The sequence below is a fragment of the Agelaius tricolor genome, unplaced genomic scaffold (genome assembly GCF_023055355.1).
Source record: "Agelaius tricolor isolate 1412-34295 unplaced genomic scaffold, bAgeTri1.0.p SCAF_1, whole genome shotgun sequence".
Classification (NCBI taxonomy): domain Eukaryota; kingdom Metazoa; phylum Chordata; class Aves; order Passeriformes; family Icteridae; genus Agelaius; species Agelaius tricolor.
Window position 1 is genome coordinate 27,901,910 of NW_027269261.1, and position 26,254 is coordinate 27,928,163.

Sequence of the window (26,254 nt, forward strand, 5' to 3'; positions counted from 1 at the left end):
GGAGCTCCACGTGGAGCCCTCGCGGCGGCGCAGGTGCGGTGAGGCCGCGCCCACCGCGGGGCGGGGCCGGGCCGGGCCGGGCCCAGGTGGGTGATCAGCTGTCCGTGAGCCAGCAGCGTGTCCTGCGGGGCTTTAGGAAGAGCACTGCCAGCAGGTCGGGGAGGTGATCCTGCTCCTCTACTCAGCCCTGGTGAGGCACATCTGGAGTGCTGTGTCCAGTTCTGGGCTCCTCAGTACAAGAGAGACGTAGATCTCCTGAGTGGGTCCAGTGGAGGGTAACAAAGATGATTAAGGGACTGGAACATCTCTCTTACCAGGGAAGGCTGAGGGAGTTGGGCCTGCTCAGATTCGAGAAGAGACAACTGAGAGGGGAGCTCATCACTGTATACAAACTTTGTATACAAGTTTATATATACCTATATATAGAGCACACAAGGGGTGGGGGGGGGGGCAAGAGGATAAAGACAGGCTCTACTCAGTGGTGCTGAGGAAAATGACAAGAAGCAATGGGCAGAAACTAATGCACAGAAAATTCAACCTGAACATGACCAAGAACAACTTTGCTGTGTGGGTGACTGAGCACAGGAGCAGATTGTCCAGAGACATTGTGGAGTCTCCATCAATGAAGATATTCAGAAACTGCCTAGACACCATCCTGTGCCATGTGCTCTAGGATGACCCTGCTTGAGTAGGGGAGCTTAGACCAGATAACCCACTTGCAACCTGGCCCATTCTGGGCACTGTGGGGTCTCCACAACCCCGGCCTTTGATGCAGAGAGCTCCTTCCCAGAGGATGCATTGGAGGGATCCCACTGGTGATACCCTGGGCAGAACCTAGGACTGCAATGGTGGAGGTGGTGGCACTGAGGGCCAGCACGCATCCCACTCCTAGGGCAGTCCCTGGCTGCCTCGGCTCTGGGTGCTTCCCTCCAACCCCATCCATGAAGGACCACCATGGTTCCTGCCCTGCTGCTCGAGTGGGAACTGCCGTACCCTCTCCCCAGTGCCCACTGCTGACCGTGCTCTGTACTTCCCCTCACACCACGGGTCCCGCTGTTTCCATACTCGACACCTACACACCACAGCTTCGGCCTCTCGAGGTCACAGCCCTCGAGCAAACCCGGGCCCGGGGCGGCTTTTGGCCCGTTCCTCACGCACCGCCCGCGGGTCTCGTGCGGAGGCTGCTGCTGGAGGGGGCCGGTGGCCGTGGGGATCAACCGGTGGAGAGCCCCGGGCTTCGGGTGACTTCTGAGGGAGGCGGTGGGGGAACGGCACTCCCGGCCGGTCTCGCCCAGGAAGGGAACGAGGGGCCACACCCGCGGTGCCGGGACAGCGGCCGCTTGTGCAGGACGCGGCTCCGTGCCCGGGAGTCAGGCGAGAGGCGTCAGGGAGTGGCGGCCATGGCGGATACCCCGTCCCCGACCGCAGCCCTCGGGCAGGACGTCCCGGCCGCGCCCGGCCCCCAGCACCTGGCGGATCCACAGCCCCGGCCGCCGAGCTCGGGAGGCGCCGCCGGGGACTCCCCGCGGGCCGGGGCGGGGCGGGTCTCTCCCGGCGCTAAGATGGCGGCTAAGGCCTCGCACTCGCACGTGAAGCTGGAGGCGGAGATCGAGCGGTGCCGGGCGGAGGGGCACTGGGGGCGGCTCCGCGACCTCGCACAGCAGCTGCTGCCGCCGCGGCCCCCGCGCAAGGCGAAGGCGGCGAGGGGCGCGCAGGACGCGGGTAAGCGGCGGCGGGGGGCGGGCGGGGCGGCTGCCGGTACCGACCCGCCCGGGCGTGGGGCGGTGGCGGGGCCGGCTGCTCGCTCCCTGCCGCCGCCCGGTCTCGGCAGCCCCGCGCCGGTGGGCTGGCGTGGGCGGGAGCTGCGGCCGCCTCGGCTTGCGGGGCGTCGTTTGCCGTCCCGTGCCGGCATCCCGGCTCCGCAGCGCTCGGGAAGGAGGGATGCCTGGGAGAGGCGGCGGGAGCTCAGGAAGCGGCGCTCGGAAGGATCACTCTGCGCTTCCTTTCCGTGTCAGCGCTGCCGAGCCCGCGGGGCAGCGAGGGGCGGCTGCCGAGCGCTCGGGATCAGCGCCGGGCGCAGGTGGCGGCTGCCGGTTCCGAGCCCGCCCCGGGTGCCGCCGACGCGTTTGGGCTGCGGCCGAGCCGCCCCCGTTTGGAAAGGTTCAAATCAGCTTCTCGATACATGCCATGCTGCTTCCCTCTTGCCCCCTGCCCAGCGCTCTTCTTGGGTGGGTGCCCTTCTGTTACCTCTTTCTGTTTCCGAGGGGCACTGCTTTACTGAAAGGCTTTCACATGTAAAGTAGGTTTAGTAAATAGCAAGTATATTAGTATTTTTTTCCCCTGTTACAACACACTGATTTGCTGCCTTTTTTTTAAATAAAATCTTTTGTAACGAGGGAGGCAGCATAAGTCAGTCTGAGGTCAGCAAGCAAGTTGTGAACAGGACCTGATTCTACCCGTGGTAGTGGTACAAAGGTTTCTGCCACTGAAGTCAGAAGAGCTGCCTCTGGGAATGAACCCCTTCTTTAGGGGATCGTGACCAGAATATGGCCCCAGCGTTGAAGCTTTTTGGGGTGCCTTAAACTTCACAATGGGAGCCATGATGGAGGAGATGTTGGTAGCTTAATACATGTTTATTTTTGAGGCTTTCCTAGTGTTTACATGATACAGGTTGAACCCTGTGCTGAGAATCATACAGCCAACCTTTGAACTTTAGTCAGGTTTCAGCTGTGTTTTCCCAGGTGCAGAGATCACCATGAGCTTTGGGGGCATTAGTAGTTGAAGAGTTCACAGTAGTTTCTTCCCTTGTAATTAAGAGGTATAACAACAGTATGATTGCTGTAAAAACATGATTTGTTAATTTGCTGCCATGTCATCATAACTTGGTAGTTACAAAAGAGTAATGCTTTGTTACTGCTATGGAACCTCTTTCAGCAGGTTTTGTGCTTCTAAAAATGATTGTGTGCTTGGATGGGATTTTTTTAACAGTAGTATTTGCATTGTGAGGTTGTGTATATTTATTTCTTAATTGTCTATGATCTTACCTAATTCCTTAAGTTTGATTAAGGGATTAATGACTACCTGAAAGCACTTTGGTATGTAGAAATAACTGCATGCAAGTTCGGGGGGGAATATACTTGAACTCTTACACTTCTCTTTTTATGTACCTGTACTTTGTTTAGTTGCAGACCTGCAAACAAGCAGGAAGAGCTATGATTAGAATTTGGTATGTAGCTGAACACTTAGGCCACAACAACAAAAAAGTCTAAACCACCACACAGTTATTATATGGTGTATAGGTAGAAAGTGGGCATAAGGTGTCTCCTGGACTGAAAATACAAAAATAGATACACTACTGTGTATCTATCATTCTCAAATTTCAGACTTCGAAACATGGAATATATATGAAATGTAGGGCTGGGCTTTTTGGTATTCAAAGATTTCCTTACCTGGCTTGACCCACTAGTCTGCTGATGGAGGTGCTGTTGTTATGAATGAAGGAACTGCAGAAATGGGCCTGTCATGTAAGAACTCTGAGTACTCTGGCTGATTAAACTTTTTTTTTTTAGCACGATTGCCACATTCCATGATGCTTCATGCTGTATCCACTGCTGCTAACTGTGTTTGAGTGTCTCTTCTGTGGAACTGTGAACAGGGATGGATTTTAATGTAGAAAGAGTTTTACGTGGCATTTTAATTACAGCAGGGGGTCAGTCCTTGTGTGTCTTTAGTAATAGATGTCTAGAATCTATATAATTTATCTTTTAATTTTTTTTCTGTATACTTTATGGAAAATTGTTAAATTTTGATGCAGTTACTGCTATCACTTCTCTGTAGTCTAAAACATTCATATCATGCTAGTACCTTTGTAAATAAAAAGCATCCTTTGAAATGTTTGCAGACTTTTTGTTCTTATGCTTTTGAAAGTGAGTTTTGTGATGAAAATTCTTAACTATTACATTAGTGACAATGTAAGAAGGAATGGTGCTGCCAAAATTAAGGGATTAAGGAGGGAAAATCTTCAAGTTACAACAGTGTTGTTTCATTTTTCCATACAAAACGTACTGTTTCCACTAGATAAAAGTTAATGGAACTTTTTTTTTTGTGTATGAGTTCTTCCTTATCCCCTCATTTGAGTTTGTCTGTCTCAAACGTGTGTTGTTTTGTTTTTGTAATTCTGTTTATCATCAGTATAGCAGTAAGCAATGTTTCTTATTGGTTGGTGTGTGCTTTCAGAGGACCATGGGAGTTTGCTGCTTGCAGAGGCTCTGCTGGAGGAATGTTTGAAAGAAAATTTTGCCAAACTGAAGGACTCCATTCCACTGTCAGAGAAGAGTGAGCCCAAACTGAGTGAAGCTAAACAGTATCTGACCAATATCTTAAGCAGAGGGAAACTAAGAGTAAGTGGGCTCTATCATCATAATTCCTGCCAACTGGATACTTCTTTGCTATGACTATTAGTCTCATACAAGGTGTAGGTGTTTTCTGCTCATGTCCATGGATATACAGTGCTGTATTGTAGGTGATACTGAGAGACTGGTAATTCCCCTAGGCAGGGTTTTATGTTGTGAGACTTGCTTTTCCATATGCAAAGAAATTGTGTGCTACAAGGACATATCCTCTTTATTTATTTTTTTTAATTGGAAGGAAGCAGGATAAATACTTAAATTGCTCTTGAGTGCTGGGGTGTGGCACATAAGGGTGCTGTCAGGCCAGTGCAGTAGAGTGACCTCCTGCTGCTCCAGATCTGAGGGAATTTTGCACAACTGGTAGCTCCTGATGGAGAAAAATGTGACACAAGCTGCTGTCAGGAACTTAGGGTTGTGTTGGGAGGGCTGCAGCCTTGCACTGCCTTTGGTGTCTATTAGAGAAGTAATGCTTTTATTTTGTTGTATGATCTGGATGTGTGGCCAGTAGCTGCTTGTCTGCTCAGTTGCAGAGCTTCAGGAGGGTTTTAATACTCTGCTTTGATGGTTGCTGCTGCACTGGTGTCCTTTGACACACAGTTGCATAACTGTGTTTAGATGTAAGTGAATTACAACAGTCTGCTCTAGACTCCTTTTACTTTTGGTCCTGAAATTGCCAGGCTAGTTTAGTTAAGTTGGAAATGTATATTATACTTTCACCATGTTAATTTCCAATGAGCAAGGGCAGCCTACTTAGAGCATAAAATGGAGAGAGTAAGGGGGGGGGGGGGGGGGGGAATCTGTCCAACCCTCTTTATAGTTTAACCCCATTAACAGTCAGAACTACTGAATTCTTCCAGTTCCTTGTGTTTAGTTTGGCTGCATGAATTGGCATTACTGTTTCTTAGCTAGTGGTGACTTAGCTACTGATGCAGTATTGACCCTGTGTTGATTGCATGTATTAAAAAATGGATATGAAGGCTTAGGAACCTTTTCATGATTTCCAGAGGGCCTGAACAGATGTGTTTTACTGAGGTTCTGTTACATTAGTTTTCAATCCTTAAACAAAATGAATCTTAGAAATAGCAGGTGTGCCTTCTGTTTTTTCACTGTTGTATGAAAATTCTTTGAGGACTACAGAAAATTTGTGAATTTTCTGACTCTTTATTTAAATATACAGAGGCAAGGGGAGCATTTATCTAAAAAGTGATGTTTACTGCCTAGTTTAAATGCAGGGGGTTTTCTTAGTGTGTGTAGGTAATTCTGACAGTGCCAGCATTTTATGTGCTCTTTGTGGCTGGTGAATTGATAGAGCAGGTCAGCTGAGACCAAAGAGTTGGCTTACAAACTGTATTTCAAATCTGAGCTCCAAAGTGGTTGCCTGACCTTCATTGGCTCCTGCTCTCATGAGGTTAGCCTTTGCAGTTGTGAGAGGAAAGCATTCTGAACCTTCCTAATTTGCTGTGGAACTTCATTCTTCCTGTCTGGTATTTCACTCTGCGAACACTTTTTCTCTCTCTCCTCCATTTCAGCCGAAGTACATGACAGAAGCTATGCTGATCCTAGGAAAGCTGCATTATGTGGAGGGATGCTACAGAGATGCCATCAGCATGTATGCAAAAGCAGGAATTGATGACCTTTCAACCAAAGAGGAACCTCTGTACATGCTGCGTTTGATAACCGAAGCCTTTGTTATTAAAGGTAAAGGACCACGTGTGTATATTTGAAATATGCTGGTTTTAGGTTGAAGCTATTTCTCCAAGTGGTTTGGTTGGAGCAGGATTAGGGCAAAGATGTACGCTGTAGAAGATCCTACATGGTATGGTCTGTGTAGTTTCAGTTATGGAGTCTTAGTCCATGGTTTTTAAACTTGGCTGGCTTGTAAAGAAAAGCTTGAAATTGGAAATCTTGTGGTAACTCTTGGCTGTAAGTCAGCGACATGCTTGAACTTGTGTGTCCATTTTGGGAAAATCTAAATCAAGAATCAAGCTCTTGGCTGAATTGGGACCTATGCTTTGGGTTAGAAAGAGTTCATCTACTTGTACATTTCAGTGATTTCTGTGAATTTAACAACAACAATGTCTCCAAGTTTTAAACTTTGGACTAACAGAATATGTGCTTTCAAAGCAGGTAGTATATTTTTGCAATGCATGCCACACAGTATCAGATCTTATGTACAAACAGGAATCTCTCCTCCCCCTTGTAACTCTGTAGACATTGCACTGTTTGAGAGATTCTAATTAAAACTACCTCTGTGGGTAGTGAAATTGCATTTCCTTTTTGAGTGGGGGAAAGACCCTTGTCAGTTTTTGACTTGGGTGGAGAAAAAGATCAGTAATCTTCTCCTTCATTTGCTTTCGGTTCCTTTATAAATGTTGCTCAAGTACTGCTACCTATCTACTGCTTTCTACTCTTTTCAGCATGTCCACCAGCTAATTAGGTGAATGAGAGCTCTGATGATCAGATACCTTCAACTGGTATGTAAAAGAGTGAAACCAAATCAACCCAAAATACTGTTTGACTGGGCTGCTAGTATTACTGATAATAATTTGAGTCATTCTGCTTTTTTTGAAACCCTGTTTGTGCTGCTTTGCTTGCTTTGATTTTTGTTTCCTGTGGTACTGATCAAATCTGCTTCATTAATGAGCTTTTGTGGAGCAGGACTAATTTACTTGTGCCTCACACTGACACTTGCATGGCTCAGAGGAGCGGGTACTTGCCAGTACATTCTCAGCAGTGTATTTGAGAGCAACTCCTGGTGCACTCCAGAGTGTGAAGGAGATGCACTGACCTTGTTGGGAACCAGGTATGACCCTTGGTGAGGTGTGAGTGTAATGACAATGTGTGTGTGGAAACTGATGGAATAACCCTGTTGTTTTAAGACCCTTTCTATTGTGTAGACTACTGACTTACATCTGAAGATGTTGGAGGCATTTGCCTCAGAGTGTCAGGCAATGTTTTTGGTGTCTTTCCCCGTGTGGTTTAACATGGAATGTAAATACTGTGTTGCCGTGTAAACCATATGGAGTCTCTGTCATTGCAGAGAAACCTCTGTGCTGTTATGGTTGCACAGTCTTTATACTCCATGATGATTATTCTCATATTAGCTAAGATATCAAGAGTGTAGTAAATCACTCAGTGTTCTACCAAAGTTGGTGACATAAAGCAGTCCAGCAGAGTGGATCTTGTCCAGCTGAGTTTGGAGAAGGCACTCGCTGCTAGGATCACTGTTCCCTTATGCCATGTTCCCTCAGCCACTCTTAGGTTAGCACTTTGTGCAGGTAGCTATGGCAATAGCAGTGTAGATTTAAATTTTCATTTTAAAACACGTGTCCAGGCTGCTTCTGCAGGGCAAGTAACAATATGGAGTTGAATTATTTAAAGTTTATTGATACTTTATGCCATAGATTTTTCTTATTCCCCTTTTTAATTTGGTTTCTCTCCAGAAATTATGTTCATTCATACTAGATTACTGCCTTTGGTTGAACTACTGGTTGTTTATGCAATCTGAAGCCTTGAATGTTGCTCATAGTAAAATTTTTGCAGGGGCCATTTAGGCTAAAATCCAGAAAAGCCACAGTCCTGTCTATTTCAAGGCAGGAGTTAGGTTCCTCAGACAATTTCTTGTTCACATTTTCAGAAAGGGGAGAAAGCTGTTGGTTTAATAGAATACCCCTGTTCATCCAGCATTAGTTAAAAGCAGCAGCACTTTGTATCACCTCATAGTGTGAAATTGAAACTGCCTCAGTTTTTTGTAGGTAATACTTCTGAGTAATACCTGTATGTAGAATGGCAGCATAGCTTCTCAAGCACTCAGGATTAGGCTGGAAAGGTCATGGGACAAAGAACAGTCAGATAAAAGGCTTATTTTTTTTAATGTTAACACCTATCCTTTTAATGTTGGGAATTAACAAAAATGTAACAAGAAACGTGGGATACAGTGGGAGGAGTTGCACAGATAAAACCAGTTGTAGAAATCCAGCAAAAGCAAGTTTCCTTCCTTGGAGCAACTTCTAACCTCTGCAGCACTGAAGGTGGATGTTGAACTGAATCTCTGGAGGCCTACAGCATGTAGTGGGTTCTTCATATTATGGTAAGAGGCAGTATTGATTTGTACCCTTATGTTTGGATTGAAGAAGTTGAGCAGGGAAAAGATTTCTTGCTTGCCTTCTCACTGAACTTCCACACAAGGCAAGTTTCAAGAAGTAAACTTGAAGTTCTTTATCAGTATGAGGGCCTGTGCAATTGACAAGTCACAGGAAAAATGGGAGAGAGCAAGATTCTCCAGTGTCTCATCTGACTGCTGCTTCCTGTTCTGTTTCTAAATCCCTGCATTGTGAGGAGGCAAGTTTTGTGGGCACTGTGAATGGAGCTCTGACAATTGTTTGATTTTTTCATTATGACTAATTTTAACCTCTCTGGTTAGTTAATAGGTGATTGGTTTGTACTTGTCTCCTTCCTTCCCATCCTCCATGAAGTCAATCCCTCCTTAAAATTTTGCTTCTGCTCAGCTCATATTACTGGTGGTAATCTCTGATGCAAGCAGCTCTGTGTTGCATAAAACAGTATTGAGTAAGCAAACTTTTCTTCTAATTCAGTTGGGATATACTGTGGCTTTGTTACCCGGTGGTGTCCATTTGAAATAGCAAGCAAAAAAGACTTCAGAACAAACTGTGTAGCTGTTAGAGCCCACTGGTTTCCCTCTGTTTGTGCTTGCTGCAGAAACTCTGCAGATATCTCTCCCTTTGAAAGGAGTAAATCTTCCTGGTACTAGGTTAGGCTACTTCCTAACCCCTACAAAGCACTGTGTAGCTCTAGCCAGGGCTTCAGCATACCTGAGCTCCAAGAAAGAAGCTTCTGTGATGTGGCAATGTTTGCTGTGCTGCTGAGAGCAGGAGGAGAGCTGCTTCACCCGAGGCAGTCTATTGCCAGCCTGGGTGGTGGAGAGTCAGGCTCATGTGCTGTGTGGGTCCTGTTTTGTAATGACTGAGAGGGGCTTTAGCTACTGCTCAGGGGTGTGTCAGAGCTGCTGCAGTTAGCCCTGTGCTGAGGGGCTCCCTGTGTCTGTCAGGCCAGGCTCTGGACTTCTTCCACCTGAGTGGGGTAGCCTGGAGAAAGCTACCTGTCTGTATTTGTGCAGCAATGCCATAGGATTGCACATGGTATCTAGTTTCTAAATGGATTTCTAGGGAGTTCAAGCTTTAGAAGTCCCACTGCCTGTTTTTCTCCTTTTCTGACAGTCCATCCTGTAATTTTTGTAATTTAGTCATTTTTGTGTTATTGGCCATTTGGCATCTCAGGGTGGGTTTAATTTGTGTAGTTTCAGTCTGAACTCTCTGTAGAGTCAGAAGTTGGCTGTTTTGGGGTGATTCATCACTTCTTCAAATGGCATCTGACCCAGTTGATGTGAATGGTGGTGTACATAGAGCCTCTTCTCTGGTGACTGTGAGAGAAGACTGCAGACCAAATCGAGATTTGTTCCTTGTAATTTTGTTTCTAAGTGGTTTTGTTCTTTAGTTTATGGGTTTTTTTAACTTTAGAAAAGACATTAATTTTATCAAAAGGCTGCAGTGTGAGCTTGTCTTTTTAGATCTTTGGAAAGGTGTGGAAGAGAACAATGTGGTACTGTGCCTGTAAGGAGCCTTGGTGTAGTCTGCATTTTATTGTAACAAATCCAACCACAAGTCATATCTACAAGGAAATGAGACTCTGTTAGTGGTTCAGAGCTATCTGTATTTTATCCTTGGACCCATTTTAGTCATTTAAACATGCTTAAGATCTGTGCTGTGACACATTTGAGAAACCAAAGATAAAATCTTGAAACAAACATTGCTGGATTGACCCACTGAGCTTTAGAGCTCTGCTAAGATCCGTGAGTGATATTTTTCAAAGTAAAACCTCAAAGCTACCACGTAGGGGTTTTTCCTGAGTTTGATAATGATAAACAGACTGGAACCTACTTCCAGCATCCTGAGTTCAGCACATCTTGTTTTGGATTATTTTTTGTTCTGTCTTAGAATAAATTGCTGAGTTTATGTGTGTTCCTGTTTCTCTTGTGGTTGTATCTTTAAAGAATTCAGTGGTAATGAGGTCTGTATACTTTGAATTATATTGTTCTGCTTTCTGCCCATGTGAAATGATTGTCTTGGGTTTCCACTACTGGAAGTGGTTGTTTGGAGATTCTGGTGGTGTTCTGAAAGGAGAATGGCGATATCACACAGAGATAAACAGAAAACCTGACCTTTTACTCAGCAGGTTTGAAAACTGTTTGCTTGGTTTTAATCATGGTTTTAAATTGACCAAGTGAAGCCTCAAAATTTGAATAAATTGTTTTAAACTTCTTAGTCATTCTTCTCTTAATTAGTTTCTCATTTTGTTGGCTTGTACTACTGTTAAAAACAGTAGGTTTGCATACAGTAAATGCAAGCTTGGTATTAAAGTTGTTCACTCTAGCTAATCAGAGGATCTATCACGCACTTGTTTATATACTTAATTGGAGTCATTAATTTTGACATTTGCTTGTGTGTCATCCATTTTTCTAATATGCTTTTCTACATGATGAATAATTTCCTAGGTGAGATTTGTATTGAGTTGCTAATTTTTGGTTTGAAAATGAGAATAAAATGTAGAGTTAAAGACAGCTTTATTACAAAACTATGTTCTGGTAAATCTACTTTTTCCTCCTCTCTAAAGAATTTGGTTAAGATTTTCAGTTTACTAAATGAATTTATTTAACCCAGTGTTTCTGATAAGCCGATAAATTTCTTGTCATGTGTACATTTTTAAAAATTCAGAGATTAAAATGGGAAAAATAAGCTTTCCTGTTTGGTTTTATTTCATTCATTGTTGGTTTATTGAACTAAATAATATAGAGAACTGAAAGGAGGAAGGTAAGGTTTGTGGATTTGGGGTTTTAAAATTTTTTTTTTGTTTTTGTTTGTTTGGTTGTTTTGTTGTTTTGGTTTTGTTTTTTTTTTTTTTTTTTGTACTCTTCTCAAGAGAATATCTCTATTTTAAAGACTATTCCAGTACTTCATCAAACTCTTGTTTCAGATCCTAAGCTACTAACTTCTAGTTCAGTTTTTTACTAAATGCTACCAATCCAATGGTGCAAAGATTTATTCCACTCAAGTAACATTAATGGGTTATTGTGTGTTGTCTTCTTAACTTATGCAGCCTTACTTTTAATTAGAGTTTCCTGTTAGCTTCTCTGATATTTTTGTCCATTTAGTTTTTGGTAAGTGAGATCATAGTATCAAAACTGTGGAGGGTTCTGGAATACAGACTGTGTGGAATGATTTTGAGTACCAGTAGTTGGAACAATTTCAAGTGTAGATCAATTGAGTTCAGAAACATCATATAGTTTGTAGTAATTGAATTCATAGCTTATTTTAAAAATGAGTTTACACTTCTAGCTTCTTTTTCCCAAAAGCATTTTTAATTCAGGTAATGTTTTATAAACCTCTTAGTGGACAGTACGTGTACTTTCTGAGTCTGTCCCTCATTTCAGAAGGTATAGCACTTTTCAGGATGTCTTGTTTTTGCAGACAGTGTTTGGAATACTGTTCCACTTCTTGTATGCCAAAAACCCCCTCCCAGTGGTTGTACATACTTTTGTGCTTGAGATTTTTACTACAGGATAATTGTTAAGAGCTTTTGAAGTTCCTTAAGAAAGATTTGTTGTAATACCTAAAAAGAGATGGTGTGTGTGTATATCTTACTAAGTAAGAAAATACCTTGTCTAGTCCCCTGAGACAAGTGCAGAAAATGGATTAATGGAAGGTTGAAGGCATTTTTTCCATGTTCAACTAAGTAGTTTGCCTTACATTCTCTCTAGGCATTAATGGAGAAAAGTAAAAGCAATTTCTCGTGTCAAGATAAAAATGATCCATTTCTGTATTGTTGTTTAGGAGCCACATGGCTACAAGGAAAATACTCAAATTTGCGAGTGGTGAAAGCAGAGGGAACTCAGTTCTTTGCCTCCTTGCAGCACAGCTGGCCCCACCCTCCCCAGAAGCTGAGTTTTCATCCTGCCTGCATTGCTGTTCCTGTCTGAGCTGAGGGCAGTGTGCTGTGATGTACCCATTTAGCAGAAATGGGCAGCAGGTTGTAAGGTACAGGGGAAAAATCCTGAGCCTGAATTTCCTCCCTGTCTCTGTCCATTAACTTCAGTGTCAAGTATTGTGTTGCTTAGGCACTGGTGACATTGTGGCATGTGTGCCATAGGCTTGTACTTGAAAGTCTAAATCTTCTATACTTTAATAATCCCATTTAAACCAGAAGGGTTGTTACCTTGATGTGTTCTGACTTCCCAGAGGTACCAATCCACTACTGCCTGGAGCCTGCCCACCTTGGAAGTGATGATGCTGACTGAGGCACTTGAGTTCATTGAAGCGTTGGGAAGAGTATCTAGACCCTTCCTAAGGAGAGCACCACTGTTTTTCATTGGCTTTAGGGAAGTTTGTTGATCATGAAGAGCCAGCATTATACTGGGCACAAAGCTGAGATGAGAAGAGCATAGGTGTGGGTGATAGTTCAGGGGAAAGTTACCTAAAACTTTGATTTCACTTTTTCATACACAGATGTAGCTTTTCAGTGATAATGGGCTTCATGAGGATGATGAACACTGGCCAACATGCAACTGTTAACCTACATGCTCCTTTTAAGATTATATATTTGCTTGCAGTTCTCTCTGTTACTTTACTGCTGTTTCCTCAACTAGCAGCTCCTTGGTGAGGTTACTGTTGTCAGTAATTTCAGCTGCTGATGTGACTAAGTAGAACTTAGTGGGACACAGTAGAAGAGTAGAATTTGTGTTGGGTTTTTTGTTTTGGGGTAGTTTTTTTGGTGGGTTTTTTTTTTTGTGTGTATGGGTTGGGTTTTTTTGTTTGTTTGTTTGGTTTTTTTTTGTATGTGTTGTTTGGTTTGGTTTTGTTGTTTTTTAAAGGGTCTGGCAAGGGCAGGGCATGAATTCCTTTGTTGGAATCCTCTCATGACTACAAAAGGTTGAGATTTGTCTCTCTGAGAACTGAGATCTGTGGGAGATGGGTTCCTTTAAACAGAACCTAAATAATAAAATTAATTTCTTTGCCTGGCCATTAGAAAAATTGAGTCCCAGCCAAAAGGATGTATGATACAACAGGACATTATAATTTAAATAAGACATTTTGTTGGCAGAACTTGTTTTTACTTTTGCTTGGCAAAAGATGCATCTTTTAAATGTTAATCCACATCAGAGGGAAAGAGAAATACTTTTTTCTATACCTGGTATGCACCTCAAAGTGCTGGCTTTCACAATTCTGACAGCAAGACAGGAAGCATGCTGTTAATTCATGCTGGCATCACAGTAGCTGTCTGATAGGCAAAAGCCCCACTTTGTAGATGGTGATGTCTTGATAAAAGGACCTAGTGTTAGTATGTTTTATTTGGGGTTTCAGAAAACCATTTTTAGGAGTCTGGAGTCGCCCTTACATTGTGACAATGCCTTTGAACCTATTGAGTGTTGGTGAATTGTGTGCCTTTGTGCCACTGCTTTCCTGCTTAGATGTGAAAGAGCTGCCAAGCCCAGCCTTGGTGTTCTTGATGCACTTAGGCTTTTCTAAGCCTTTGATGCACACAAAGGCTTTTCCTTTGTGCTGCATGAGCTTTTCTCTGCTGTTGGATCTGATGGTTTACTGTTCCAGAAGTAGTTTGCACCTCTAGCACAGTCAGCTATGCACAAATGCAGCAAGGGTGTTACTTCAGACTTTTGAGGAGTTAGATGCAGGCCACTAAATGCAGATTACTGAAATTTGGGAAGTGAAAAAATTCTGGTTCCTTTTGTTAATGTGACTTGGTTTCTACAGTGGTAAAGTTTAGTTATTCTACTCCCTTCCCCACACACAGTTGACTATGGTGATTGCACGCATGCATAAAATCTTCTCCACCTTCTGCACTATGACTCAGTTCTCTAAAGCTGTGGGGTTGGCAGCATCAGGAGGTGGAAGAGTATTTGCCCATGCTCTTCTGAGGAAATGGAGCAATGTTTATAGGGTTAAATGAAACAACATGCTACACTTACTTTCACTTGAAGAGAATGAATACAAACAAATACTCACAGATGGCCAAATCTAGAGGTAGCTTTTAGATGGCTGTGTTGTGTAGCATGATATGTGTCCAGTGGCTAGGGAAGATTTCCATGTGGTGGTTTGCCCTGGAGTAAGCTTCAAATGTCTCTGACTGTCCTTCATATGACCAGGCAACAAGCCTGTTAGTCCTTGCAGGCTCTGTCCATTCTAGGAACTTCAAGTAGAATTGTGTTGAGTGCTTGATACAAATCAGCATAGTAAAATATAAATTTCCCTTCCTTTCTCTCCCTTCTGCTCCCCAAATACACATAGAATCATTTAGACTGGAAAAGACCTGTGCAACCATTAATCAAGCACTGCCAAATCCAGTAATAAATCATGTCCCAACTATGTCTACACATTTTTGAAATACCTCCAGAGATGGTGACTCCTGGGCAGCCTGTTCCAGTGCCTGACTGCTCTTTCAGTGAATAAATTTTTCCTGATAGCCTATTGAGACCTGTCCTGGTGCAACTTGAGGTCATTTTCTCTTGTCCTGTTACTTGGTATGTACTTGCAGAAGAGAGTGACCCCCATCTTGTTATACCCTTCTTTCAGGTAATTGTAGAGAGGTTCCTTTTCTCCAGCCTAAGCACCCCCAGCTCCCTCAGCTGCTCCTCATAGCACTTGTACTCCAGACCCTTCATGCACGCTGTTGCCCTTCTCTCCACATGCTCCAGCACCTCAGGGTCTTTCTTGTAGTGAGGTGCCAGAAAAATTGAAAACAGGATTCTAGGGCTAGTCTGATTCAGTGACTCTGCAGCTAGAAGAGAACTTTCTTGCTGGTGATGCTGCTTAACTGTAGTGCAGATGAACTCAAGCTGAATAAATTCCAGTAGCTGGTCACCAGTGCCATCTCCTCTCCCTTGTGCTCCTTCAACTTAGCATTTTTTCTCTTCTGCTTCTTCCTGTTGTAGTTAGACCAGGGAAAAAGAGTAATTTCTGCAGTATGCCATAACAGTTTATAGAGGTGGATGGTGTTGACAAAGTCTTTAGGTGTGGGGCTGTAAGAGATTGCTGATCATCCCTGTGTTTGCTGTGCCTCAGAGCATTGCTCTGTAGATGTATCTTGATGTCACAGAATGGAGGTGGCCTCTTATACCTGAACAATCAATATGTTACAGCAGTGGTCCCCAAAGTGGTGCTTGTGCCCCAGGGGTTGAGCAAGATAATCTACTGTGGTGCAGAAGAAGAGTGCTATAACTTATATTTATTTTTTTCTTTAAAAATCCACCAGCAAAAAAAAAAAAAAAAAGCATCTCACATTGAAATAAATCTTTAGTATTTTACTGAAAGTGGTTTCCTGACTTAGTCTGTATGTCAGAGAGTCTTGTGTCCTGTACAGCCTACAAAAGTGTCTTACAAAACAGGATGTTTCACACTGCAGAAGGGCATCCTCACTATTTAATTCACTTACATATGTTGCAGCTCACTTGTGCTTACTTAAGTGGATTTATGTAGTATATTGTCTAGTTTTAATTAAACTAATCCTTATGAAATAGATATGTAGCTTAAAGATTCTCTTAAAAACCTGTGGGTTTCAGGTAATACTAGAAATAGGAGCACAAGTGAATGGTAAGAATGTCAGAGATTACATTATTAGCACGAGCTCTTCAGTCGGGTAAAAGCAGTGACAGTTGAATTGGATCTAATCAATGAAGTCTAATGACACTCAATTAAGTACTTTCATTTTTAGAAGTCCCTCTTGAGCTTTCTTATGTAAAAGCAAAATATGAAGAAAGTATACCATTGGGGAAACACTTGTTCTTCCTGCTGTGGAAAAATGGCTGAAGTAATGTGAAAATAACCTATATGGCAGCAAACTAAAATGCTTTCCTTTGAAAGAGACACAGAAGACATTGCCAAAGACTTGAAAAAATAGGTATTGAAGAAATTGGGCAGTGTGGGAGGCTTGGTATGTAGTAGCAAGGATTATGTGTGTTTCTAGCATATCTCATCTTAAGGAAGTTGCCACATTCTGGTTCAATAATTAAATACATTAAGAGCTGCTTAGGAGCACAGTTTGGCCCAGAAATGCACAAAGTGCTGTAGGATGGTGTAAATGAGGTTGACTTTATAAACACAAGCCTTAAATAGAATCTAGTTTGTAATGAGATGGGGAATGACCATGAAAATCTGTACACACTGCAGCTCAGTGGTTATTTCATGGCAAAATGGTTAAAATAGTTGTCAAACTTAAAGGTGAATTACTGCCTTTTTGCTTTTTAAAAAAGTCACGTGTTCTGGATTTGCAGGGCTTTTCTCTGCTGACAGGTAGCTGTCAGTAGCATGTTATCTAGAAGGTATTTTTGAAAAAATATATAATAAATAGTTTGTGAAGCAATGTCTTTATATAGCTATATGTGTATCTTGAGTATGCATGCTCAAATTTTTTTTTTCTTAATATGGTCAAGGAATTTTGGAGACCACCGTATTATAGGTTAAAGCAAGGATTAAAAGACATGCCATGGAGGTTAAGAACAGCCAGCTGAGCAGGTCTGGATATGCTCCAAAGAATTAGTGTCAGTGGATTAAAGTTGCTGATTTCTGCTGTGCATAGGGTATGTGGTGTGATGCAGAGCCTGTGCAGTATTGACTGGGGGCAGGGCACTGAGGTTGCATCTCAGGGGAGTGCTTGCTGCCTTCTGGCTTCACAGCCACTTGATCAAAAAGCTGTCCTAATTTTAGCAATAAACTTGAGCTGTAATTACAGGTCTAACCAGATAGAGTTCTTGCTTTGAAAATAATTGGAGTAACATTGTTAGCATTGGTTTATTGCATCTCGTAGGCAAGTGGGGAGAAGGAGGTCTTGAGTTGTGCATTGAGCAGCCTTCACAGGTTGCTTAAATTTTAAGCTTCATTCGCAGCTTATAGTTAGGTCTTCAGATAATTGTACATGGGGTTACTGGAATTTTCTGCCTTTTTACCTTTGAGACTTTTACATGAAAGATACTTCAAGATTGTAACAGTTTGCCAGAAATGTACAATAATCCTGAATAATAGGAAGCAGCAATCAAAGAAGTATGCAGCTTTCTTGAACAGCAAAACTTGTCTCTTTGTCCCCACCTTTCATGGGCTGCAGTATGAATCAATGTGTTCAAAATCAAGGGCTTCTAGGCCTTTCTTCCCCCTCTTCTATTTCCACTACAAATAAGTCCTGCTGAAAAAAATCATGGCTTAGTTGCTGGGCAGAAAAGTGTCTAGACTAGGTTGTGAATTATTTAAACTGCTGTGGATTGTGGCAGAAATAATGCATGGTGCTGGGTCTTGCCTGTGTCTAACTAATCCCAACTGCTGCTTCTTGGGGTTTGGGCTGTTTTGCTTTCCAAGACTCTGTAATGGAATAGGTTAGTTGAGGACCGTGCTCTCAAGTTTAAACCTTAGCTGGCAGGGCAAACTGGTTGTAATACCATCTCTAGAGTGGTGTGGCTGTGCTTTTGAATTTTGTCTCTGAAAAGTGTTTGGTATTCTGATGAATGTTGATTAGTCAGCATGCACGTGGATATGTTTGAAGTCTTAAAAATAGTCTTGTTTCAATGCTAATTAATTTCCTAGAGCCACATTTCTGAGCTAGCCTGAAGGCCACGTGGTAGAAGTGAAGTGCATCCTCTGCTTGGGGACATTGACCCAGAATGACCTGGCATTCTCCAGGATGGTAATGTGCACACAACCAGTTTCCTTGCTGTTGCCATGCAATATCATCATGCATGGCTTACCTCAAGACAAATGACTTACCTTCCTGTACATAGAGTAAAACTATTGCACTTATCTTAGCATCACACTGTCTTCTGGAGAGGCTGGCCTGTCTGTGTGGCCCAGGGGCACAGACAGTGGAACCTTGCTCTGCAGACTGGGGCTGGTGCTGTTAGCAGGGCTGTAAGTTCCACACTAAGATGTCTTTTGCTTCAGGTTGCCATAGGTGTGTTTAACACATAGCACTGGGATGCAACACATGAGTTTGGGTTCATGCTCTTCATGCTGTTGCTTTTCTTTGATCTCTTCTTCAGCTTGCCAGGTAGCCCTGATGCTCCTGGGCCATGGGATTTTAGCAGCTGCAGGCTAGCACTGTTGGTGAAAGTGATGACCGTGAATTCTGGCACCTATTCCCTGGTTGTCTAAATTCATCCAAGTATAGGAAGCTTGAAATCTGTGTAAAAAGGAAAGGATTGGTACATTGTTAGTACTTAGAAGGAGGAGTGCTGCTATTTGGTGAGCTAGTTTATGAACCATAGAAATGTAAAGCCACCGTAGTCTCCTCCCTAGTCCATGTGCAGTCTCCCTCTGTGCACTGAGGCTTTCAAAACCAAGCTGGGTAACGCCGTGAGCTGACCCTTCTTTGTGTAGCAAGTCAGACCATGTACCTTCAAGGATTCTTTCCAGCATGACTTTTCATCCCATTTATGTTGCTGAGACTCTGATATCACATGTCCATGTGCACATAGATGTTCCAGTTCTGGTAATAATATCACCTTAGAGCATTGGAGCTATATAATATCAATGTCTTCCCTTAGCCAGGCATGACTGAGATGAAAGTGGAAATACACCTTCATAAAATTTCCCCTTTCAGATTTCCATATATGAGAGCAGTGCATTTCAGCTCAAGGAAGAGATTACTTCAGTGGTACCTCTTACAAACCTTATGGATTTGGGATTTTTCTTACATAAATGCAGCTTAGATTTGAGGGCAGGGAAGAAGGGGCAAAGATTATAGGAAGTTGAAGAGCCAGAGGTGAATCATTGGGAGAACTAGAAGAGTTGAATGGAAGCTTTGCCTTTATGCAGGAGAGAAAAGCAGCATTTTTATACATAGAAAGTTACTTCCTCTGAAGTGGGTAGAATTTGTTCTTTTAAAGAAGGATAATCTTGAAACAGGTCTCAAAACCTTGAGTCTGGGCCATACTCTATTAGAAAACTGTCTGCACTGTATGATAAACTACTACAGTATATAGGTATGTATCTTTTTAAATTTGGGCACCTGATTCATATAAGAAAAATTTTAGGATAGGTAAGCTTTAAGTTGGTATTCTCTTACCACAGCTGATTGTGAAAAATACCTGAGTCCCTTTACCTTAACCAGCTAACAAGAAAGCATGTTGCCTTATGATTTACTTGGAAGCTAATTCTGTCTTGGCAATAGATCTACTTTTCTTGCTAAACCCAGTGTGGAAGTAACATGCACTTGAGTGGCTTTCTGACACATTGTGGAAACTGAGTTGAATTTAAATTGTGTGTTGTGCTGCAGTCTTTTCTGTGCTGCTAACTGGAGGATGGACAAGAATTAGTGGAATTTGTGCTCCTTGTGCTGGTGGGCTTGTCAAGTCTTACCCAACTGCATCCTAAGCCTGTCTTTTTCTTGGGGCTTTGTACTGTGGGAACTGAATTGGTGGCTGCAAGAGTAGGGAACTTACGTTGTTTTTCTTCTGTTCTTCCCCTTGTATACTGGATTTGCAGTCTGCTTGCTCTAATTTTTCTTTTCATTGCATTTCTGTGGTAGGGAAGAATAGCCTTGTTTGGATTCTGTGGAAGATTTTGTACTCAAATGACATGAGGTCAGTGCATACAGTAACAGAGAGAGAACCATGACTAATGTTGCATCATGTGGGTCATTTTTCCCTCTAGCCCTTTACAAGTAGTGCAGTGTAGCATAGTATCTGTTTCAACACACTGTGTATTGCTGGACACTTAGTATGGCAAGAATCCTTCAGGAGATGTTCCTTCCCCTGTCTCTGATCAGCCCCAGCTCTGTTTTTCTGCCTTGCATGGATGGGCATGTTTGTTGTCAGTACCTGATGCTGGCAGAGGCTGCTTGCTTTCCTCCCCCATGTCGGAGCTTAGAGGTAGTAACTCCTTGCAGTGGGCTGTAGCATGTATGTAAATGGCTTTTTATCAGCCTCTTCTATCTGTGTGACATCTCCCACGGTAAACACCCCCATACAGACTGTGTTAGGATAGCTCTTGCAGTTTGATTAAATGCTGCTTGTATATGAATGTCAGTGGATTGTACTGGATTTTTTTTTTGCAGGGCCCTCAACCCTACTTTGCACTTAAGGGAAATGGCTCTGAAATGCAGACTTCTTAAAATTTATTTTCACTTAAGGGAAATGACTAGGAATTCAGAGGTAGATAAAACTGAGACAGGTGTAAGAAGAATATTTGTAGGTTATTTGTTCTGACTGTAGTGCTGGATACTTTTGGTTTGTTCTTCTCCTATAGAGAGAGTTAATGAGCATTTTTTTCATTCACTCATTACAAAGTTACAGGGTTGGAGAATGGAACCATCAAAATAATAGGAAAACAACCCATGATATAAAGACAGAGACTTCATAGATGAACTAGAGACAAAATGTGTTATATCTGGATGTTGTACAAGGTGTTTTGCAGAAGGAAGAAGAAAACACAGATTGGGCATTAGTTATAAGCAGCAAAATGATTGTCATCCCCGTCCCACACACCCTGTCAGTCTGAAATAAATTCAGTCCTCCTGTTCTACTCTGGTCTGTATTTTCAGAGGTGAAAGGTATGAACGTGTGTTCCTTCAAGATACAGATCTTTGAGGGAGCACACTGTGTACTTCTGACTTGTGAGAGGACAGAAGGAATGGGGAGCCACCTCCTGAGCTTGAACCAGGGAGGCCTTTTCCCAACCCACTGAACTAACTTATGTCTGGCTCAAATGTAAGACATGAGATAGGGAAACTCCTCGTGGAGTAACCAAGGGGACAGAACAAATGTTGAACATTAGAAGTAAACAAAGCTTAGACTGCCTAGGAACCTCAGGCTTCTCCAGCATGAGTGCCCAGACTGTATCATACATCATGGGGAAGCCTGGCTGCCCATTCTGCCTCACAGCAGGTTATTGCCAAGACTCCTGGAATGGGCAGACTGAGGTGCTGTGCCTCTCAAACTGTGAAAGTCCAGGAAAGCATGGCTGGTGCCTGTGGTGGGTCCTCCCAAATCCCTTGCTACGTGCTGCAGCAGTTGAAATTACTTCATTGGAGAGCTGTCCGGACAGCTGAATTCTTTTTTTCTTTTGTCACCTCTGTGGATCTGTGTCAGGAACAGTAGAATTTTGTATTGCATCTTACATGTTTGTCACTGTTATTAGAGAATGCTGTTATATAAAAAATCCATTGGAAAGCACGTGCTGAACTTTTGGCAACATGTGTTGGGCTGTGAGGTGTCGGTGCAGTTGTGATTGGTGAAGATCCAAGTTTTCAAGCAGTGGTGTCTTGTAGAGATCCAGTGCGGCATAAGAACCTTACCAATCAGAATAAAACAGGGATATGGGTGTGTAGCCCATCCAATTAGATTTAAGTGTGTAAAGGATGTCATAGTATGATGCCAGACAAGGGTCTGATAGTAGAAATTTTTAATGTAGGGACCAGTAGCTGTGCATCTTCAATTAGCATACTCTGTGTTTATTGGTGGTGTTGGATAATGATACAAGAAAGAAGTTCAGTAGTACAAAACCGAGGGGTTTTTCCTTCCTTTGGAAAGGGAATGATCTTGTGGTTAAGAGTCTCTTGTGCCTTGCCAAGAGCTTGCTGTGTGTCCATGAGCAATCTGCATGTGCTCAGATTTTCCAAGAGAGGCCTCAGAATTTCCAACTTTGTTTCTGTGTAATTTTCCAGTTAGGAATTTTTTTGTTTGTTTTTTCCCCTCAACACTGCTGCTTATTAAAAGCTTCACTTGAAGTAGCAGATGCCTAGAAATGACCAAATTCAGTGCCATACTGGCACTGAATTGAAGCACCCAAGATCTGTAGCTGTCTCTGGAAATATAGGCCTTAATTTCTGTGATTGCTGATTCCTGCCAGAGGGATTGTGTGTCCTGCCTTCATAAAGTGTTTGAAAGGCACAATAGGAGTGTGCAGTGGTACTGTGTGTTAGAGCAGCATGACAAAGATGCCTTGCATGTGTAGGAATTGTATTTTCATGGGGGTAGTGTCCTGAAAGTCATCAAAGAGGGAAACCACATGTGGAAAAGCCTTTCTGTCATCTGGTAAATTAAGAATAATATGGCCATACTGCTGTTGGTAGGTTTCAGTTAAAGATCATGTTGCCATTTTGCAGGTTTGTCACTGGAGCGCTCAACCAACTCAATTGCCTCACGTGCTCGACTGTGTGAAAGGGAGGAGGAAGTCATGGCTTGTTTTGAGAGAGCCTGTGTTATTGCCCAGGTGTACTTGCAGGAACTTGAGAAGGTAAGAAGAAATGTGCTTAGTGTATGGCCTGGGTGAAATTTCTAGGGGTTTGTCAGCAAAAATGAAAAAATGGAGAAATGTCAAGTGATCATAGCAAGGAGTCTGAGAACAAATTGGAAGAAGTGAGGTGTCTCAGTAAAATCATTTGCAAAACAGCAGTTTAGCTGGTCTCTACCTATTTCTTCTGAGAATGAGGTCTGGAAATAAGTTCTGTCTGGGGTAAAGCACCAAATACTTTGAGATGCACAAGTTGCATCTCAAGTTTCGCCTTACTTAAGAGGAACTATGAACTTTGCATGGCAGGTGCTGGTGTGAAGGAACTCAAGGCATTTTACATACCTGCTGTGTAAATGATGCACAGCAGTGGCTATTGAGATCCCTAATGATCTGAAAGAAACCTTTTTGGGTCAGCCATAGCAGTTTAATTACCAGTGCTTCACCTTCTCCAAGTGAACCTTGAGGAATCCAGATCATTAGAACCTAGGTCCTCCATCCCTGGAAGTATTCAGTGCCAGGCTGGGTGGGGCTTGGAGCTGCCAGGTATAGTGGAAGGTGTCCCTGCCCATGGTAGGGAGATTGAAGAGAGATGATCTTTTAAGGTCCCTTTCAAACCAAACCATTCTGTGATTAGTAGCAAGTAGCTGCTTAGCCAGTGGTTGGTAGGATGGACACTGGGAGCCTTCCACTGAGCCATGCAGATAGTAGGTGCTGCTGATTTGCTGGGCAAATGCAAACCTTGCCTAGCTGAGTACATACCACATGCTTCCATGCCCTTCCTATGCCACACATTATGTTTGACATCAGCAGTACTGATTGTTAACAGCATTGTTATCTGTCCTGTGACTGAAAGGCCTTTGACCTTCTGACCAGATACTTCTGCTCTTCTCAGTAGCAAAGGTGTGTTTTTGTGTCAGGTTTTGTTTTTAATTGCATTGGAACAAGAAAAAGTAAGCTTAGTGCATGTATAAAAATTCATTTAAAAAGACAACTCGGAAGAGACCTGCTCTGTTTCTCTGCAGAAAAAAAAAATGGAATAGTCTTGAAATTGAAATTGTTACTGTCCTTCCATTGTGGAAGGATGAGTTCCTGCCAGTGCTGGACACTGTAAATTTCTTTTACTGACAGCTTGGGTCTGCGAAGAAGGAAAAGAGTCTGACCTGTAATTCACTTAGAATCATAGAATCAGTAGGGTTGGAAAGGACCTCTGAATTTACTGAGGCCACCTATTAATTCAGCACTACCATGTTTGCCACTAAACCATGTTGCCAGGTGCCAGCACCACATGCTTTTTGAACACTTCCAAGGATGATGATTCCACCACTTCCCTGGAGAGCTTGTTCCAATGCTGGACCACTCTCTCAGTGAAGAAATTTTTCCTTATATCGCAACTTGAGGCCATTTCCCCTTGTCCTATCACTTGTTACTTGGAAGGAGACTGACCCCCCACCTCCCTACAACCTTCTTTCACATAGTTGTCTCTGGACATGAAAATGCAGGGTTGATGACAGACACAGTAGAAGTTCATAGTCCTTCTCCAGAGCTAGATGAAAAACCCTGCTTTGGAGAGGCAACTTTCAGCTATGGAAGCAGCTTGTTACCAGCAAGGAAGCACAACCAAGGAAGATTTGATAGGACAAATAGAGGAAAGATTAAGATTCTTTCATCAGGACTCCTGATAGCTTGCTATATCTTAACAAATATTTATGTTTTATTGAAATAGATAAAGCTACTCAAACATTGTATTGTTATTTCTGTGCAACATACTGGATCTTTGTAATTTGTGTGGTATTTCCCAAGCTGTTGGTGTTAATATGCAGCTTTCTACTTACTTTATTAAAGGTTGGAAAGGTTTCAAAACTCATATTGCATGCAGAATATCCCATGGAAGTCATTGTATATTTTAAAATCGATTTTATAACATTTTTGAATAGCTGATAAGTGTAACGTTTAATTGTTGAAGATGTTACTGGCTCACGAGAACCTGCCTAGTTCCAACAGTTACCTGTATTCCAAGATATTTCTTTTTTTTTCCCCTTACAGACCTTAAACAACACACATTCAAGGAGTATCAAGGGCAGCAGTGTGACTTACTCTGAGTTTGAACTTTCCTACTTTGTGGAAGCAGCTCTACAGAGTGCCTATGTGACTCAGTTAAAAAAAGGGTAGGTGGATGCAGGTATTAATAAAATTAGATAATGTTGCATGTTTTGTCTCAGATGAAGACTTAATTTTTTTCTTATGTTCTGTTATGACTTTTGGCTGCTGGCTCACCTCAAGTCTCCTCGGTGTCCTTCCCTTTCTTCTATTTGTGTCTCTCTGTCTTAGGAGTCTTAAGCGTCATTTTTCCAGACCTACAGGTAGGGTGGGGTAGAACAATATTCTTGTCTTGACTCAGCTTTGCTCCCTGTGGAGACAAGGGGAGTTTGACTGTAGAGAGAGAGTGGAATTTACACTGCTGTGTGCCCTTAAAATATTCAGCACCTGGTTTAGAGCTCAGTAAAATCTTACAGGTAGTTTCTTTCATTTATTTGTTTGTTTGTGTAAGGTCTTAAATATGCCAATCAATGCCCCAAATCTGTGTGTTTTTACTCTGAAGAATGTAGGCAGGAACAGTGCTACTCCAGGGTGTTTATTATGCCTCTGAAACACAGCTCCTAGTGAACTTCAAAAGGGAAGGAGGAGTTGATATCTACAAGCCTACAATGAATTTTATGAGCCTTCAGTGAAAAACCTTCTCAAGATCAGCAGAAAAGACTCTGTGAATGCCCACTTCCAAAGGCCATTGGTGAGGACATGCTGTTCCCTAAACCAGGCCATGTCTTCAAAACATAATTAACTCTGGTTATCCAATGGAGAGATTTTGTCATGTAGGAGAGTGTCTCTTCAGCATGTGTAAACAGTACTTGTAGGATTCTGTCCTTCCTTAGTCCTCTTCTTGCACCATATTATCCCATTTATTATCAAGGAGTCAGATTCTGGGTTTCTCACCACAAACTGTGTTCACGAATATTTAATTTTGTCTTTTTTTGCCTTCACCCCCAGTGAAAGATACTTTCTCTCATTTTCTTCACTTCTTTCCCTGCTGAGTAGAATGGAAATAAAGCAAAAAAAAAAATAGGGAAGGTTGAAAAGAAGAAAACTAGGGGAAAAAACTCCCAGCAGAAATCAGTTTAAATCCTTCTGTAGAAAACTGATACTATTTTCTGATTCTGCTGGAGGAGCAGCTTGCTTCTTCTTTAGGGATTTTTTGCTACCTCTTTATCCCTGAGGATGACTTTAAATGCAACTGTGAATAGCTGCAGTTCTCCATGTGTGTAGAGCAAAGCTGTACCTGTAAGCATATCCATGAGATGTGCCTTCATGTAAGCCTTGTTTTAACCTGGAGGCTTACAAAAACACAAAGCTCAGATGTTGTAAAATGACCCCTTTAGTCAGGCAAGTACAAGTTTATGCATAAAGCAAAGTATGAACTTGTAAAGCATAGTCTCAGTAACTGCTTGGTATGTGGTTTTCCCAGGTGAGCTGAGGGTTGGCCAGCTG

General features: G+C 42.6%; 1 protein-coding gene across 4 annotated transcripts in view; it reads left to right on the forward strand.

Moving 5' to 3' along the window:
- The first annotated feature begins 1,360 nt into the window (after positions 1–1,360).
- TTC7A (tetratricopeptide repeat domain 7A) overlaps positions 1,361–26,254 on the forward strand; it is a 202,106-nt gene continuing 177,212 nt past the window's right edge. For 2 of the 4 annotated variants that reach the window (XR_011679309.1, XR_011679310.1), the window contains exons 1-5: positions 1,361–1,722; positions 4,237–4,400; positions 5,939–6,107; positions 22,584–22,714; positions 24,755–24,876. Coding sequence is in view for 2 of the 4 variants with exons in the window: in XM_071427863.1 (XP_071283964.1) it covers positions 1,401–1,722; positions 4,237–4,400; positions 5,939–6,107; positions 22,584–22,714; positions 24,755–24,876 (908 nt within the window). In the remaining 2 variants the exon portion in view is untranslated. Of the gene's footprint in view, positions 1,723–4,236; positions 4,401–5,938; positions 6,108–6,824; positions 6,884–22,583; positions 22,715–24,754; positions 24,877–26,254 lie in introns of those variants that run through there. The other 2 variants (XM_071427863.1, XM_071427883.1) reach the window with 2 other exon arrangements.